General features: G+C 35.6%; 1 protein-coding gene across 1 annotated transcript; it reads right to left on the bottom strand.

Moving 5' to 3' along the window:
• Window positions 1-381: 381 nt before the first annotated feature.
• LOC117329550 lies at window positions 382-11,643 on the bottom strand. Its single transcript, XM_033887546.1, has 9 exons — window positions 11,516-11,643; window positions 10,627-10,653; window positions 9,490-9,784; window positions 8,367-8,413; window positions 8,025-8,240; window positions 7,294-7,486; window positions 6,997-7,086; window positions 4,157-4,261; window positions 382-3,282 (listed from the first exon to the last, which is right to left on the bottom strand). The coding sequence occupies exons 2-9, from the start codon at window positions 10,650-10,652 to the stop codon at window positions 3,001-3,003; spliced, it is 1,254 nt and encodes a 417-aa protein (XP_033743437.1). The 5' UTR covers window position 10,653; window positions 11,516-11,643; the 3' UTR covers window positions 382-3,000.
• Between the last annotated feature and the right edge of the window lie 6,088 nt (window positions 11,644-17,731).

The following is a 17,731-nucleotide window of genomic DNA, read 5'->3' as shown; positions in this document are numbered from 1 at the left end:
AAATTCAGAGAATATACTGAAATTAATATCCAAATGTCGTTCACCTACTTCTTTATCACGTGGTTCGATACGTTTTGACGCATGAAAGTCGCTGAAGGTCGCTTCACGCGGTCGCAGTAATGATAACACACAAAAAGTAGTTCGCGATTTTTGTCAAATTTTCATATATATTTCGATCAATGCATTTCCTCGACATGCAAGTAACGACTTATAATTTTTAATAAATTGTAATAAGTTATTTATATTTTTACATTCGTGGTATTACTTCTATATACAGTACATACACATAAACAATCTTAAACATACATACAACGACCGAACATCAATTAGGCAAAACTAGAAATTTATCATAAAAATCGATATATAAAATAACCCATGATACATACAGTCTTCATTCTTTATTATTTCAATTATTTTCGCATAAATATCAAATACAAAATACATGCAAACTTAATATCAAATGTGTCATCCTCGAGTTTAATTCGCTACAAGAATTAACAAGAATTAACGTGAACAAAGTATCAATAAGGTAATTGTAAAAAATATCTATAATAGCATGTTACCTAGAACTTCTTACATTAGCCATCAGTAAAGATTATCTTTCTGAAATTACCGTAGTTACGGATCGACGGCTTGACAGTTGTGTAACAAAACAAAACCAAAACTACCAAACACATATAAACACACTGTAATATTCTTTACAAAATTATGTGCATCTATGGTATATACATATCACCCATAAGAATCGGACACTATAGTTTATATCATCCATGGACTTTTACTTATCTCACGATACCAACTGGATCCTTTTTAATGAATATAATTGATATCAAGATATGCTACGTACAGAGATCACGCAACATTGATGAAAATCGTCTCCCTTAGAAATAAAGAAATTCATGGAATTCTCTGGATAAAGCATCAGACGCTAATAACCTACCAGATAAACACATCAAAATCACGCCATTCCATATATTATACATTCTATTACGACTTTTCAACGTCGTTCGTAAAGACATAATACTACCGTACCCCAAAAAGCATTATGATCCTGCTGCCATATCAAAACAACGCTGCACTTCCGTTAAATGTCACAGAAAGACTGTAATATAAAACAACAGGAAGTAAGGTCTACCTTCACTATGCCACTTACATCTACTGAATGACAAAATTTCTAATAATCCTGTAATCACAAGTACATGTTAAAATAGAGATCTTGTGGAATAAAAAATAGTTTCAAAACTGCCACACCAAAAAGCTGAATTGTAAAATACAAGTGGAGAACAGAGAGAGCAATGGTGTACGGTATCAAATGACAGGTGAATATCAAAAACTACACAATAAAACAGTTTTCTCGTGGTCTTGCGTGCATATATCTAGCTACTTAGACAGTAAATATCATGTTTGTTGGTTGTTGCAATAATGGCCTCCTGTTACACATTTTCATGAGTGTATCATCAAACTTTTTTTGGTCAATCAAACTACACGTAAAACACCATTCTTCCTGGTATGTTAAATTAAATCAGTGCCAGTCGACCAGCTAGTTCCCGAAGACATATATATATATATACAAATACGTGTAATCCAGGAACAACAGCGATAATTAATGACAAAGAACACTGTGTTTTACTGTAAATTTTTGTCTAAATTGGATCATTGGCGATTTTTCTCAGGAGGGCAAAGACCTCCCAAAGTGACAAAAAGAACTAGAATTGTGTCGAAAGCCACCTATTCAGTCACACCCAAGGACGATTTCTAAAGTTTTGTGGAGGCCAATCAGAATTAAATATTCAAATGCAATACTGAAAATGTCTAAGCCCATAAAAAAAGTGTAAAGTAAAATAACAACCTACATATATCTATAGCAGAATTGGAACAGGCATTAAATAAATACCAAATAGGGTGTAAACATAAAACAACCATTGATCAGTTCATCACGAGTTGTGTTGGATGCTTTGTTATAAAACGGATTTGTGTCGAATGTTGATCGATTGATGGAGGTATTTGTTTTGCTTAAACACAAGTAAATAATATGATTATCACAGATAAGAAACACAACGTTAGATATTAACCCGATATCACGGCTTTATAGCTGCTTCATCATCAATAGCTAATGACCATATCTTATCTGACTTTCTTAGAATCCCATATGTGAGTTATATGGCCAGTAACGAAGGCACGAGTACTTGAAACACCATTGGAAGAATGGCTCAAAATGTCCCGTATGTCACGCTTGGTCAACTCGGTTACCCCGGCTTGTAAAAGGACATATATATGAATGAGTACCGCCTGTCTACAGGGGAAAAACATCTTAACAGATGATAAATGCATGTAGACATTTGATTTGAAAATCAGAAAATCATATATTTTTGTTACTGTAGAGCGTTCACAATTCACATTCGTAAATTTCTTTTGTCTGCATACTATCATGCACGAGTCAGCCTATTCATAGGTAAATACATTCGCAGCATCTATCAAATGAGTGAATCACGACTTTTCTGGTTATCCCCATGACCCTAATTAACACAATGGTGGCCAATATGACACTATCCGTTACCGTTAGTCTGGAGTGCATGTCTATACTTATCTCAACATTCTCAAATTTGATCAACGTTCGTAAAAATGTCTAAAGAGGTAAGTTCACGTAAAAAAGAATTCACTAAGTGATTTACAGTATTATTTTTATGACCAATGCAAGATGGTTTCGTTTGTTAGTTTGGTTAATTGTCCCGTCAAAAGGATCATTTGAAGGTGGGGTTTTCTTGTAGAAGCTGGGGGTTAATTTTCTGAAAAGCATACGGGAGTCCCGTAACATGCTATCCTGAAAAATTGAAAGTGCCTCTTGGAATGATGATGACGGTTATAATGTAATATAATGATAATCATAATTTTATATTAATATCATAATCACTTCTTCCCATAACAAGTAACATAATATATTCATACTAAATATGTCAATCTTTTTTGTTTGTTCACATCGCAATTTATAACCAAAAACTTTCACTTTTTTTTCTTGAACACTTGAACTATTCCACGGCTTAAAACTGGTCCTTCTTTGTGCAAAAGCATCGCCGGCCACAATAGATACTCGACAATATCTCCCGATCGGTCATATTTTCTGAAGTATTTGGAATCAATCACTTCCCCCTCTTTCACACTATACATAAATTCTATAGACGGGTCTTGAATGGCACAGAGCCAGCACAGTTTCAAACATTCCTCTGCATAGTGTGAAACTTCTTTGTTGTAGGAACCATATCTAGGATTCTCATGAAGGAAATGCTGAAAATCGAAATGATGTAATTTAAGATAAGAGTTACAGGGTGTTATTATATCGATTGTTTAGAGGAACAAGGACGTATCTCCAACATTGTTGGAGATACGTCCTTGTTCCTCTAAACAATCGATGGGGTGCTTAGAAGTAAAGGGCCGTATCTTAAATTTATCCAGTTTTAGATTTTAATCAATTACAACTACGAGTGAGATTTTCTTATAAAATTTGTACATTATATCAAATGAAATGGTCTAATTTTGTTAAAATACTATGTGATTTAAAAGAATTAGACAATTTCCATTGATATAAAGAACATATTCTATAAGAAAAGCTCAGTCGGAATTGTAATTTATCAAAATCTAAAAAATGATAAAGAGATACGGCCCTTTACTTCTAAGCACGCCATGTTGGTGATACGTCCTTGTTCTTCTAAACAACCGATATCTACAATGAATATTACCTGTAGCCTATCCACTTCGCGTCTTTTGACACACAAGGCATTCACAGTCTTTGTCAGAGTAACAAAGAATGATACGTTATATTTCTCTGCTCTGCATTATCTCTATACGATGTACAACCTTACCAAATAAAATAGGTTATCAGATCATAAGTCTAACATAATTCCCATTGGTGAAGTGATGTGAATAACAACTCCATGACTTCGAGACTAAATGACGTCATATTTGACTTTGAAATGCCATAACACAACCATATGTTGATAATTTAAGAAAACGAAAATATAAGTATTCAACTGTCTTTCATCTGCCTATAATTCTTGCAATTTAGGGGAATAATTTTACACAGATGTGATGTATAAGTGTAAAACATATATCTGTAAAAGCTACAAGAACCAATAAATATATATATATATATACATATTACCTGGTAGAGTTTCTTTCTTGTCTCTTTTGCAGCTATCTTCCGGACATCTTTGATGGTTTTCATTATCTCAGTCTGGTAGCTATCCCCTTGTGATCCCTTTGGTCCCTAGAGTAACATATCGAAAATTAAGTATAAAGTACGAGTCTCAATTCATAACGTAATGTTTTAAAGTCTTACTGCACTCACAAATGATGAAATAACATCATCCTTTATCAACTTTGATTTTTGTTTAGAGACGGATTACATTAAGTTACTACATGCAACATGAAACAAGAGGCCCATTGGGACTTTGAAGTTACTCTACGTCATTTATTTAGATACTAAGATGATTATCACTTTATACAAAAATCAAATGTTGAAGTCCTTCATTCCAGAATGCTATTGGCCAAACATCATCTCTCGGAGTCTCTTGGCTATCGAGAAATCGTTGTTAAAATATTTTAGCACATATGACACCTTAGACCTTGAATGAACGTGGTAGACCTTCATTTCAGAATGATACAATCATCATGTGTCTAGGCCTCTTTGGTATTCTTAACAAGTTGTTTTAGCCTTATTACCCTGTGATCTTAAATGTAGGTCAACGTCATTAATCTTAACAAACTGGTAGTCCGTCATCCTAGCATACTAAAGGCCCAAAACCAGGTATCTGTACCTCACGGTTATTGATAAGTTGTTTAAAGCACAAATTTGAGACTCATCCCGTTTATTAACAAAGAAGATTAAGACCAACTGTTCTAGGTGGGTGAGTGTCTTTTCCTTCATCGACGTACCCGTCATGTAAATATATACGAATGTATGTAAAATACCGGTTATGTCTTTTAGTTATTCATGCAATTAATTTATCAATTAATTGTAAGGTATTAGGGAAATAATTCATATTAAAACATATGTCGCAATATGACCGTTTATAGTCGTATTATCTTGCAAACAAATAAAAAATGTATTCTGATGGAGACTGTTTAGTACTTCTTAATATGAAATAATAGAGCACCAATTAACAGTAGTTTTTTTTAATCATAATTATTCACTGTCGAATTATGATAAACGTGATACATTCCAACATTTAACACCTTTGGTTGGAACTTAGTTTGTTTTTATTGTTTTGATGAAACATCAGTTTTTTTACTGCAATAAAAACAATGATAGTCATTTTGTACATTTCTAGCAATTTTTTTTCCAAAATCACTCGTCTATGTTTCAGAACCATTTCTATAAAACCAATTTCTCCTGAAATTCAGTTGGCGAGGGTACCGAATATATTACTGAAAATCACTTATATTTCGCGTGGAATTTATTTTCGAGTTAATACGCGAGGAGCATCAGTCGCAAATTCAAATCCTTTGCGATTATTTGTAAGAAAACAACATCTATGGATGACGACCAAGCTATCCGTTACCGATAAAAAATCTTGCAAAGTCCATGACTAGGTCACTCATTGTCATTTCTTGGTCAGCGTTCTAAAGAGGAAAGTTCGCGAAATAATTATTCGCAAAATCTAAGTGATTTACAGTATGCATCATATTTCCTTCTTTTTCGTTTTTTTTATTAATTTTAAGACAACTTTCACGCTCAATGGCGGTTTCTGGTCTCCATATAAAAGCATTTGTGAGTTCTGTTAGAAGCATTTTATGATCGACTAGTCAATAACACCATATTAACCGAATGAAAAGTTCTTTATGTTAATTTTACATATGAAACTGTCTTCAAAGGGATGGAATAGCATTATATTTATAACAACTGTCAACAGGAAATTCAAGTTGGGGCAATGTGACGTCACAATGATTATGGCGTCATAAACGCAATATTAACTCGGTGTTTCTAAAATATAAACATCAGGTTAATATTATACAATCATTGACTAAAACAAATGAATAAAAGACTCCCCAGGCTCCTGTCCGAATCATGTTAACTAATTTTTTTCAAAGTCGGCATGCAGACTGACCTTTGGCACATAAATATGGCCGGAATAGTTTTGTTGCACCTGGAGTATTTTTCCGGGTGTTCAACAAGTCTTTTTTTCAAAATATCTTGTTATTCCTCTTCGCTTATTGCAGCGAAACGTTGGGGATTCTCGTCTGCCATATTGTAAAACAAGTGATACCGAATAATCGTTTGTTGCCAGCAGTCTGATTGGCTGCTGTCCAAAATAACATGCTGCGGGATCGGAGGCAAAGATTGCTGACCTGTCCGTGCTATAATTAACACGAACAGGTCCCCAATGCCGGGGGAATTTCCTAGCTGTGTTATTTTCAACACGGACAGGTCTACCCACGGATAGGTCCTTGTGAGGAAAACAGGAAATTGGCCAATGAAAATTAAGGAAACACTCCAGCCACATTAAAAATCAAAATATTAACTTCGAATTGAGGAATATCGGACTATATCTAATGTGATGATTTATCGATAGAAAGAAAGTGACCTAACTCTTTTATTACATTTTGCTAACATCACCAGAGTACAGAATGTTCAAGGTATCACCCGATGTCATTTAAACTGTGTCTTATTTCATGATTTTCATAGCAACGTCATGAATGACGCATATTGAAAAATCATCGTTTTGCACTCTCGTGCAACTTGACGGAATGTTTCTGATTGGCTGAAATTATGCGACGGCATGGAATATTCGCACGAGCGTGCAATACGATTGTTTGTCAATGTTGCTGCTCGTGCAATACGATTGTTTGTCAATGTGGCTGCTCGTGCAATACGATTGTTTGTCAATGTCTCTGAGTGCAATTCAATGTTAAATGGAATAACATGTGATCGGATGTAGACCAATCAACATTTGATACAAAATTGAGAAGAAATAGCAAAAGCTTCTATAAAAAATACTGTACCTCGTAAGTGGTCAGCCAAGGATGCAGCATTAGATTCTCCATTGAAACTAGCTGATGGTGTCCTAGATTTCTACAAAACCTCCAGATTTCCTTAATTAAAATATACTGAGTGGGTTCAATAATCAATATTGTCAACACTGAATAATACAATAATTACAACGATATAGAAAACCGTTCAAATAAACAAAATCTGCCATACAAAGAGGGAAAACTTAACGAATAATATTCATTTGCTGTACTTTAACTGAACAATCATCATACATTTATGAGATAATGATATACATATTGTATACATACCATAAACATGTCAAGGAGAACATGAGCCTTTCCTTTATCATCAGATTTAGGGAACGACTCGAAAGCTTCCGAATGCACGTTGTCATACAATTCATTGTACATCTGTGCTAGTTTCTGTGGGCGGTTCGGGTCGCTAAGGTCGGTGATGTCGGGATTGTTGTCCGATAACTTAGCCCCGGCAAGCTTACTCAACCTTAAACGTGGTGCAAGGAAAAAAAGTAATATCACAAATTGTATGTGCATGGAAGTTGTCTGTATCCGGATGGGTATTATTCGTTGCAAAGAAAATACCTAGTTGGTGGAAGATGCTAAATCAAGTAATTTGAAGTGTTAAAAATATTTGGACTTTTACTTTGAAAGTTGGTATCATAATAATTGTCCAAAATAGAGAATCCGAAGTGTTTAGAATGTTTGGGGTTTTATCTTAAAAGCTAGTCAGTGTAACTTATTGCAGCAGTTCAAAGCTGGTCAGTGTAACTTATTTCGATACAGCAGTTCAAAACATTCAGATGATTCTACTATAGGAAAGTATAGGTAAGAATGCTGCCATTGTACTTCATGTTATACAACATATTCCACACACGAGAGATTCAAAGACAATGACGACCCATATCATTATATACAACTAAAGTCAGAGAGTCCAACCGAAAACTGTCTTCCGATCATCGCTCTATCAAAAAAATATAAGCGCTAATTACAGAAATTTAAGAATGATTTATTCAAAAACTTACCTGTGCAGAAGTAGATTCTTTTCCTCCTTTGTGGACTGTAGCTGTTTGCTGAAGTCCAAGTTTTCTTGCTTAAGTCTTTCTATTTCTTTCTCATACTTAGCAGAATCTACATATCCCTTGTCACTCCGCGAGACTTTTGTATTTCTTTGCAACAACTGCACTTGTTCAGTCAGTTGCGAGATTTCTGTCAGGAGTGTGTGCTCTTTAATCCTCCATCTAATCAGAAAATGTGAAACACATCTAGAATACATGTAGATGTTGTGAGGAAACTGAAGCAGTTTTTTACATGAACATATGAAAAACATACATTTGAACAAATTTTCTCCGCTAGTAAATACTCACTCATTGCTACTTTGACCTTGGTCTTCTTTTGGTTCGGCAACCGTTTGCTAGAATAGAAACGGGGAAATATTTAGTGAGAACAGAAACGCGGAAATATTTAGTGATGACAGAAACGGGGGAATATTTAGTGAGGATAGAAACGGGGAAATATTTAGTGAGGACAGAAACGGGGAAATATTTAGTGAGGATAGAAACGGGGGAAATATTTAGTGAGGACAGAAACGGGGAAATATTTAGTGAAAACAGAAACGGGGAAATATTTAGTGAGGACAGAAACAGGAAAATATTAAGTTAGGACAGAAATGGGAAAATATTTAGTGAGGATAGAAACGAGGAAAAATTTACTGAGGACAGAAACGGGGAAATACATAGTGATGACAAAAACGGGAAAATATCTAGTGAGGACAGAAACGGGGAAATATTTAGTGAGGACAGAAACGGGGAAATATTTAGTGAGGATAGAAACGGGGAAATATTAAGTGAGGACAGAAACGGGGAAATATTTAGTGAGGATAGAAACTGAGAAATATTTAGTGAGGACAGAAACGGGGAAATATTTAGTGAGGATAGAAACGGGGAAAAATTTAGTGAGGACAGAAACGGGGAAACATTTAGTGAGGACGGAAACGGGGAAATATTTAGTGAAAACAGAAACGGGGAAATATTTAGTGAGGACAGAAACGGGGAAATATTTAGTGAGGACAGAAACGGGGAAATATTTAGTGAGGACAGAAACTGGGAAATATTTAGTGAGGATAGAAATGGGGAAATATTAAATATCTAGTGAGGACAGAAACGGGGAAATATTTAGTGAGGACAGAACCGGGATTAATATTTAGTGAGGATAGAAACGGGGAAATATTTAGTGAGGACAGAAACGGGGAAATTTTAATTATCTAATAGTAGCATGATCATACGTTAGTCTAATCGATTTTTACCTGCCATAATAAATAACCTACACGAAATTAATTAGTACTGTCCTTCAATGTGCCCGGCCTGTGGTAATGAGCATTCACTGAAAAGCCATGAAATCGGTTACACGTTACATTAAAACTCCATATACAAGATGTACTGGCGTATGAAACTGTTTTTTTTTTTTTTTTTTTTTTTCTATTTTTCTTACCTTCAAAAGGTTTTTGTTTACTTGAAGAAACGCGTCCCGGAATCCAGAACCAGGTGTAGCGAACAATTTATCGAATTGTGGTATTTCCCTCTTCAAATTTTTCAAACTGTCTGCCAATCGAAGTTCTTGTTTCGTCGGCGTTGGTGCCTGCCGTGTCGGATTTACGTTGCTTATTTGCCCAGATCTTTGATTATGCCCGGGAAAATGTACACCTACGCCATGGCCGCTTGTTGGTCTAAAAGAGGTTTGATGTACAATTGGTGAGGAAGGCGCTTGCCTTTGGCGCACTGTCTGCCTATAAATGAAACATTTAAAAGATGAAAATACCCCGACTATGTACAATGCATTCCTACGCTTGGAATACTCTTAATAAATAAATAACTGTCAATACCATCGCACTGTAGCATGTGCGAAAAAGTTTGGTTCAAAGATGGCGACTGTCCTAATACACAGAGTCGATTTGTAGAATGCCAAAATCTTATCGTAGATGTGTGATGTTACTAAATGGGGTCTTAAAGCTGACTAGGTTTCTATTAAGGGCTAAATAGCGATGAAAAGAAAATATCCCAACACATTTGAAAGCTCGCCGTCGAGTAACTTGATCAGCCGCCATCATTGAATGTTCCCAACATTTTTTTTACTGAACAGACTACAGTACGATGAATTTATCAATAGGAATGGTCAAAATATGTTATGTGTATCAAGCTCAGAAATGGAGATTAATTCACTTCGATGAAAATAATGACAAACATTAATTATCATATTCCATAACTTTAAATGTGACTGTTTCTTTAAAGATGCTCTACGCCTCCGAGAAAGATTAATTTCGATCGATTGATAACTTGAATAGACTGTCAGATATTGTACATAAAAATAAATTTAAAACACCCTCCAAAAGGTTAAGTCCCTCTTTTTATCATTGCAAAAATTTAAGTGAATGAATAATTCTGATGCATACATCAATTCCTTTATTGCTCCATCTATATACTGCTATGTCTGTAACTCCTGTTGTATTTAGGATGAGCTATTGGTACTAGCCTAGTGACAATAAATGGTGTTTTAACAAAATTTTAATTCGCAGAGAGCAAGAGATTAAAAAGAAATTGATATTACCGTCTAGTATTTATATCAACTTACGAAAATCTGTGCGAGGGCCTGCTCATTCTGAAAAAAAAATAACATAAATTTCTTCATTTTTTTCAAATTATAAAATGTCGTTTCATGTAAACTATAAATAACAAACTAGAAAATACCTTATCTTTATCCTCATTAGAATTGACATAACACGGTTTTATAATGACTTTGACCTAACTGTATATCGACGATCAACGTCGCGAACACCAGCTAGGTTTGAAGTAGCCCGAGTTTCCTCTGGCCCTGACCAGACATGATGTGAGGGCCAGAGGAAACTCGGGCTAGGGTTATTTGCATTAGCCACAAGATGTGAACCTATTAATAATGGTTTTTATTCTAAATATTCGCGTTTTCGGCAGTTGAACTGTATACAATACAAAGAATTTTTAGGGAAAAAAATGCATTTGAAAAAGTCATAAAACATATCGAGGTATCTGTTTTATTATACATGCAGATTTTCAACTGCTAGTTTAAATAACTCGTGATGCTTGAGTATATTAATAAGTTCAACTGTCAAAAACAAAATATTGGGAATAAAAGTATCCAATAACTCTTATCTGAGAAGGACAAATCGCTTCGATATTCCAAAGGCAGGCTATCCAAGTGGAATGTGCTCTAGGTTAATGCGACGCTTAACACCTACTTTCGGTTTACGTACAGGTGTAATGGTAAATATATTTTCTGCTATTGAGATATTATATATCCTGTCAAGGCGATAGAATAAAAAATGTGCAAAAATGGCATAATAATTATCAATATTTTTACATGAAACATGCACATTGTTCGCCGTACTCAACAACTAAAAATACTCCTATTATTGTTGACACCTGAACTTTAGCTTCAACCTTTAAAAAGGTTAGACTCGAGGCGGACAGCAGTAACATGAACTTACTTTTATCCGGACACTTGAGCTTGGTAGCTTGATTTCCTTGTAACTGAAAAATGTGTCACTCACTGCTTGTACAGATCGTGTTCACGTAGGCTACATATCAACAGATAGGGTTATTTTTACTCGTGTCGCCATTTTGTACAAGTGACGTATACACTTGGGGCCCAATTGGGAGATACATCCGAGAATGGCACATGACACTTCATCATTTGTAAAAATACCCAACATTTGTAAATGGATTGTACAGTTTTCAGAGATGATTGTGTTAATTTAATTTTTTTTTTAAATAAGAAGCTGTATGTTTAGGCTTACAGAACGTTAATTATGGCATAAGAAAGTAGATGCATTTAAAAAAATCAAAATATCATCATTTTTATCTCTTTTCTAGCTAGGCAGATACGATCTGCATTACATTGTAACAATATTTTTTTCTTTGTGGAAAAAATAGGACTTTTATTCGAATCACACTAATTTATCGGCATTTCCCCCTCCTTTCAAATCATCAACCACAAAATAGCAATTTTGTTATGAATACATGTACATTATTTTAGGTTGTAACCATTGCACGTGAGAGTATAGCTAGGGTTTTCTAAAAAAAAAAAAACCAAACAAACCCAAAACAAACAAACAAACAAAAACAAAAAATACGACATACGTACCCCACCAACGCGACATTTTTTCGTCGCACTGTCTCGTAATTTTGTCGCATGACCCTCTTCACATGACGTACGTATATACTGACCTTAGCGGGGACGTCAATGCAACATGGCCAAAATCAACCACCATAAAATACCGATGTGTAAATGTAACGTTAAATTTAACTAAATGATAACAAACGAATGTTAATGAGTCCAAGGAGAATAAGACCAGGTGTTCCGACAGAGTAAGCGTAATATAATTCTATATCAAAATCAGAGACTTATCAACCAGTACTACAGAACACCAAAATGTATATCGTAAAAGCAAACATACTTCTTTATGAGGTTCATACTATTGAAATGGCCATATTTAGATAACCGTTATTACTGTACAAGGAGTTGGCTTGGAACCACAGGGGCTTGGCACGATTTTCCAAATGATGGTCCATATATATATATATATATGTATTATAGTGTCAAGATATATATGGACCATCATTTGGAAAATCGTGCCAAGCCCCTGTGCTTGGAACTGGTAATTAACAGCTATGTGTCGTGGTGGTAGCGAAAAATATGGGAAATTAAGAACAAGATTTGCACTGTATTTTCGATAGTATGTTAAAATTCCCTATAGCAGCTCTCATATTAGCATTTTGCATGTATATGTTGATGCACAGTGCGGTTGGGGAGATGCAGGTAGTGGGGAAAGGTCTTTTTTTATGTGGATACTGCACCATGAGATAAGAGGATGTACCTCATGTAATTGATAAAAGTTTTCAGTTCGTCATTAATGATGTCGTGGCATTGTTTGTATATCAAATTTTGAACGAAAACTAAATCGTTCCATAGGTTTTCAAAACAGTCGTTCGTTTACAAGTCAGTATTCTACGTGTTTGTTTAAGCTCAATAAAACTTCGCTAAATGTTTGTTTCCAATTTATTCCAAAGGTTTCCAAATCCCTACAATGTCCATACATACAAAGGCTTCAAAGCGACTCCAATGTTTTTTCTAAAAAAATCTCTTCCTGAGAATTAGGCTCGTGTAAATCGATTCACATGTTGTCCTATGAGAGAAGACAGCGCGTCCCTATTACAGCACCCTCGGTTACCCAGAGGTTATGTTCACTATCGCTCCTAAACTGTTTCCTTTGGAGCTGATGCCAGACTTAAACATTCTGACCTGTAGATGTGGTTCCGGTGTCTAGTGAGACGTCTATTAGCTACCGTTGTAGTGGAAACGCATTTGTCACTCTTAACTACATTTTGTTTTACATTTTACGAAGTGAAGAGTGACAAATGTTTTTTCCACAGGCGCTTGCATAGAAAATGAGAATTTAAAAAAATGATGTAAGTGGTATGTGTACTGTGTAATACGGAAGGCCGGAAATCCGCCACGAGCGAAACGGCACCCCATCTCACTTCAATCGACTAAAAAACACATTTATTCAAACTGACACGGCGCATATAATATACTACCGTCATCTAGAAACATTCATCTTTAACCTACCGTGTCACTCAATACGAATTGTTACATCCAAAACACAATAATCCGTGAAAACAAGATAGCATGTTTTAATGCCAGTGATGAGATCATCCTTTCCTTTTCTTCAACTGCATCATTTCGGTAGTTGTTGAACTTCGTTTTGAAATCGAAAGATTGCATGTAACGGTGCTCAATAACTTGATCAAGGCAGGGCCGGGGCATTATACGTATACCATGAACTAGCAGTATCAGTTGATTTTTTTCGGGAAATTTGGATGGGGTAATAGTTGTTTGATATTTTGTTTTTAAATTGAACTTGCCATCAATTTAGGGTTATGCCTATCTTCAATTTAAAAAAAATGGACCACTACATGACTAGTTAAAAATATATAGACCACACATAATATCGGTAAGAATAAGAGGTTGTTCTGGGTGTTCTGGCGTTAGCCCTAAATACTATAAAATTCTGGCGTTGACACAAAATAACTACTACTACCCCTCAAGTATTCTCTTTTCTTTCTCATTTCAATTCAGTTTCTTTATTCTGTAAGCCGTTCAGCCAGCTTGATTATTATTAGAGTAGCGTTGGATGCTTACACACTCAGTTAATCAGGTAATTCATCAATAACTTAAATATTATATATGCAATTTAAAGTGGAATTACATAGATAATCAGTATTACGAAGAATACTTTACAATGCGTTAAACTCTTTGACATTGTCACTGGCGGATTTAAAGCCCCCCCCCCCCCCCCCCCCCCCCCCCCCCCCCCCCCCTAAAATTTTCAAAGTAAGGGTAACTTAAAAACGAATTCCCGTATCAATCAGCGAAACAATATCTCTCATATACTTGTTTTTATAAAACACACCAGGTATGAATCTATCGTGAAATACACTAGAATGCTGAATTTTGCATTTACCTGCTAAAACTTTTTCAGGGGGAGTACCCTATGGATACTTTTAGAAGAGATGGTTTTTGGACAGTGATTTGAAAACAATAGTTGCACTGGCATCTGTATACAGAAGTAGTTTACAACAGTTTTCTATGCTCATTCTCATACCATTGACATAAACAAGAAATAAAAGTGGTCCTAATAAACCATCCTGGGAGACCCCACAGTGTCCACTAAGGAGGTTACCCCATCAACACTGTCTGATTGAGATCTGTTGACCAGATAAGACCTAAACCAGTTGTAGGACTCGACACCAATGCTATTTAATTTGTCGCACAGGATGGAATTGTTCGACGTGTCAAACGTTTTTTTGTAAATCCAGCAGGACTATGCGTAATGGAGAAACACCGAAAACTCTTATCAAGGCCCTGACGAACTGTGCATTATCTTGACTTTTCCACAGTTGTATTAGACTTGACTATTCCACAGTTTCAGGTAAACCATTACCTGTTAAACTCTGAGACCTATTTACTTGTTTATCTCACTAAAAGTATGCATCATACTTTGCATTAAATGTGGATATTTCATGGGCAATATGGTGCTATTAAAACCTTTACTGAGTTTAGTTTGACTGTTCAACATGGAGGACTGCAGCACTAGTGATAATGTTATTTTCATCACACAACTACTTTTACAAGGAAATGGCCGCGTGTATTCAGTACACACAGGATGTATACAAAACTAATCCTGGAGGTCTCAATCATCGTAAACTGACACCAAAACAAAAATGTGCTTATGGAAACCCAAAACAACCAGACAAAAGTCCAGTAAGGATCTATGAACAGTTACTGAACTTAAGGTAAATACTACTACTAGTTATTTGATTTTTCATGCTAACCTTACCAGATTCCCACCCCCGGCCGACAAATCCGCTCCTGACACACATTTTAATTAATACTGTTCAATGTCGGTAAAATCCTTCATTTTTGCAGTATTTATTGTGACACAAATTATGAAATTTTCATTATAATGCCCATTTTACTCTATAATAAGTATTTACATAAATACATAAAACATTGAAATTATACATACATTATTTCCCCCCGTTAGATTCTTTCATACCTGAAATAGGAAAATGTGAAGCATTGTACCTCAGGCCTATAAAGTATACAACACAAATCTGCTGATACGCTGATGCTCCAGATGGCGTCAACATTTTGAGCCAAACAGTGAGTAGGATGTGTTAAGAAGCCGGCTCCAAGGTTTTACTCCAATCAGTCTAACAGCAACTGTTGGAACAAGACTGTTTGAAGCAGGAAACAGGCTACAGGTGAGGGGATACAAACGTACCAGCCAAAATCAGTTGGAGAAAGTCGGTGATCTCTTGTAGTCTGGTGTGAAAAACCAAAGAAAGTGGATGAAAACTGTACATGTATCCAGGCTTGATATTAAATTTAGATGAGACATCAAATGTTTCCTTCCACGATGATGACAGTGAGCTTGTTTGATTAAGTATGGCAAACGTGTTGTATTGATGATATAGTTATCTCCCTTTTCTGGATTTATCAAATGTGCTTCTCTTACGGATCAACAAGTGTTATTTTTCCATTAGATATATATATATTGCATTAAAATAATTAGCTGTTAACAGATTGTCTTATTATTTATTATCGTCTGTGTAATAGTTGCTGAAAAGCGGGTGGCGCCTGGCCTCCTTTAAGGCCAGTATGGCATAGTTCTCGCTCATCTTTGCTAAAAAAATTACGTTTTTAATTCTAAAATATATGATATATATGTTAAAAGTTTATAATAAACGCCTGCCCCCTTTTATCAAGGGGTATGCCAAGATTTTACAGCCGTTCACATTGTTTGGTATTTTAAATTCTACAACTTTGGAGCAAACAGAGCTCGAGGATTGGACGTACCAGTTTTTGTAGTAGTTTTATAAGCTTTAACTTTAGCAGGACAAAACTATATCTTTTCCACAGTAGCAGGTGTTAATATAATATTTGTCCACGTCTCAACTATACTTAATGCAACAACGATATATGACATCACAGCCATGTTTTAACTGTTGAAATATATAACATAATTATATTGATATGACTAGTTCGAACCATTTAAGTACATATATAGCAAGAAATGATAGCCTTGTCTGACACCCAATGAAAATCTTAGATTAATGTCTTAAAGCGTGCGCCAAGGTGATATCATTAGTTCTTCACTTTTAAACTTTTAACGGAGGAAATTGTGAATTGGACATGTTTGACATGCTAAAAAAGTAAAGAAGTGTCCCGCTGTCTTGCTGCCATGCAATTCCCGAAGAACAATTTTGCGTAATGAACGAGAGACTATGAAGTTATACCTATGATCCTGTCCACCTTTACTTACCGATCGTCAATACAGGATTCCATCACAGGCGCTTGCATAGAATATGTGATTTTCATTTTTTTTTTATTTGACAGTAGTATGTGTAATCTGTTAAGTACAAGGCCGGAAACTCCGCCACGAGCGAAACGGCAGACCACTACACTTCAATCGACTAAAAAACACTTTTATTCAAACTGACACGGCGCACACTATATGCGACCGTCATCAGAAAACATTCATCTTTAACCTACCGTGCCACTCAATACGAATTGTTACATCCAAAACACAATAATCCGTGAAAACATCGCCGAATTCCTCGCTCAGAACGCCATTTCTCAAACGGCTCCCTGAGCCTGTCCAGATTCTTCATTTACATACGAAGTTGAAAGGTCATGTGATTGTATAATCGGCTGCCGCCAGGTGCACTTTCGGGGGTCATCTCCGCATGCATTTTGTCCGGAAAATGCTTCGGCTCGCTGAAGAGTTTCGTCTAATTTACGATTATTTGAAGAGTTTCGTCGATGAATGATGATTTATAATCATAAATTATTCATTATTTTGAACGTTAGATTACCATGCACCGTATATGACAGTACACAGCAGGCGCGGATCCAGGAATTGGAAAGTAATTTAGTGGTAATGTGCATGGTAATGCGTGCGCCATAGGCGGGAGCCGATTTTTTTTGCGAGGGGTCTGGGGGCCAAACTTTCGGAACAAAATTTCGGAAAAATGAAATGATTAAATGATTATAGCAAATTTTGCAATCTTTCGAGAATAAGATTTTCGATAAGTGGAAAGGGGGGAGGGGGCATAAATTGATTCACACAGAACGTCAC

This window comes from Pecten maximus, chromosome 6 (genome assembly GCF_902652985.1).
Source record: "Pecten maximus chromosome 6, xPecMax1.1, whole genome shotgun sequence".
NCBI lineage: Eukaryota > Metazoa > Mollusca > Bivalvia > Pectinida > Pectinidae > Pecten > Pecten maximus.
This window is presented reverse-complemented; position numbering and strand designations above follow the sequence as displayed.

Excerpts from the sequence above, each read along its gene's own strand:
- LOC117329550 (XM_033887546.1), bottom strand. The coding sequence starts at position 10,652 with ATGAGCAGGCCCTCGCACAGATTTTC. Across the intron at positions 8,414-9,489 it reads TAAACAAAAACCTTTTGAAG|CAAACGGTTGCCGAACCAAA; the intron begins GTAAGAAAAATA and ends TTTCTATTCTAG. Across the intron at positions 7,487-8,024 it reads AAGAATCTACTTCTGCACAG|GTTGAGTAAGCTTGCCGGGG; the intron begins GTAAGTTTTTGA and ends ACCACGTTTAAG.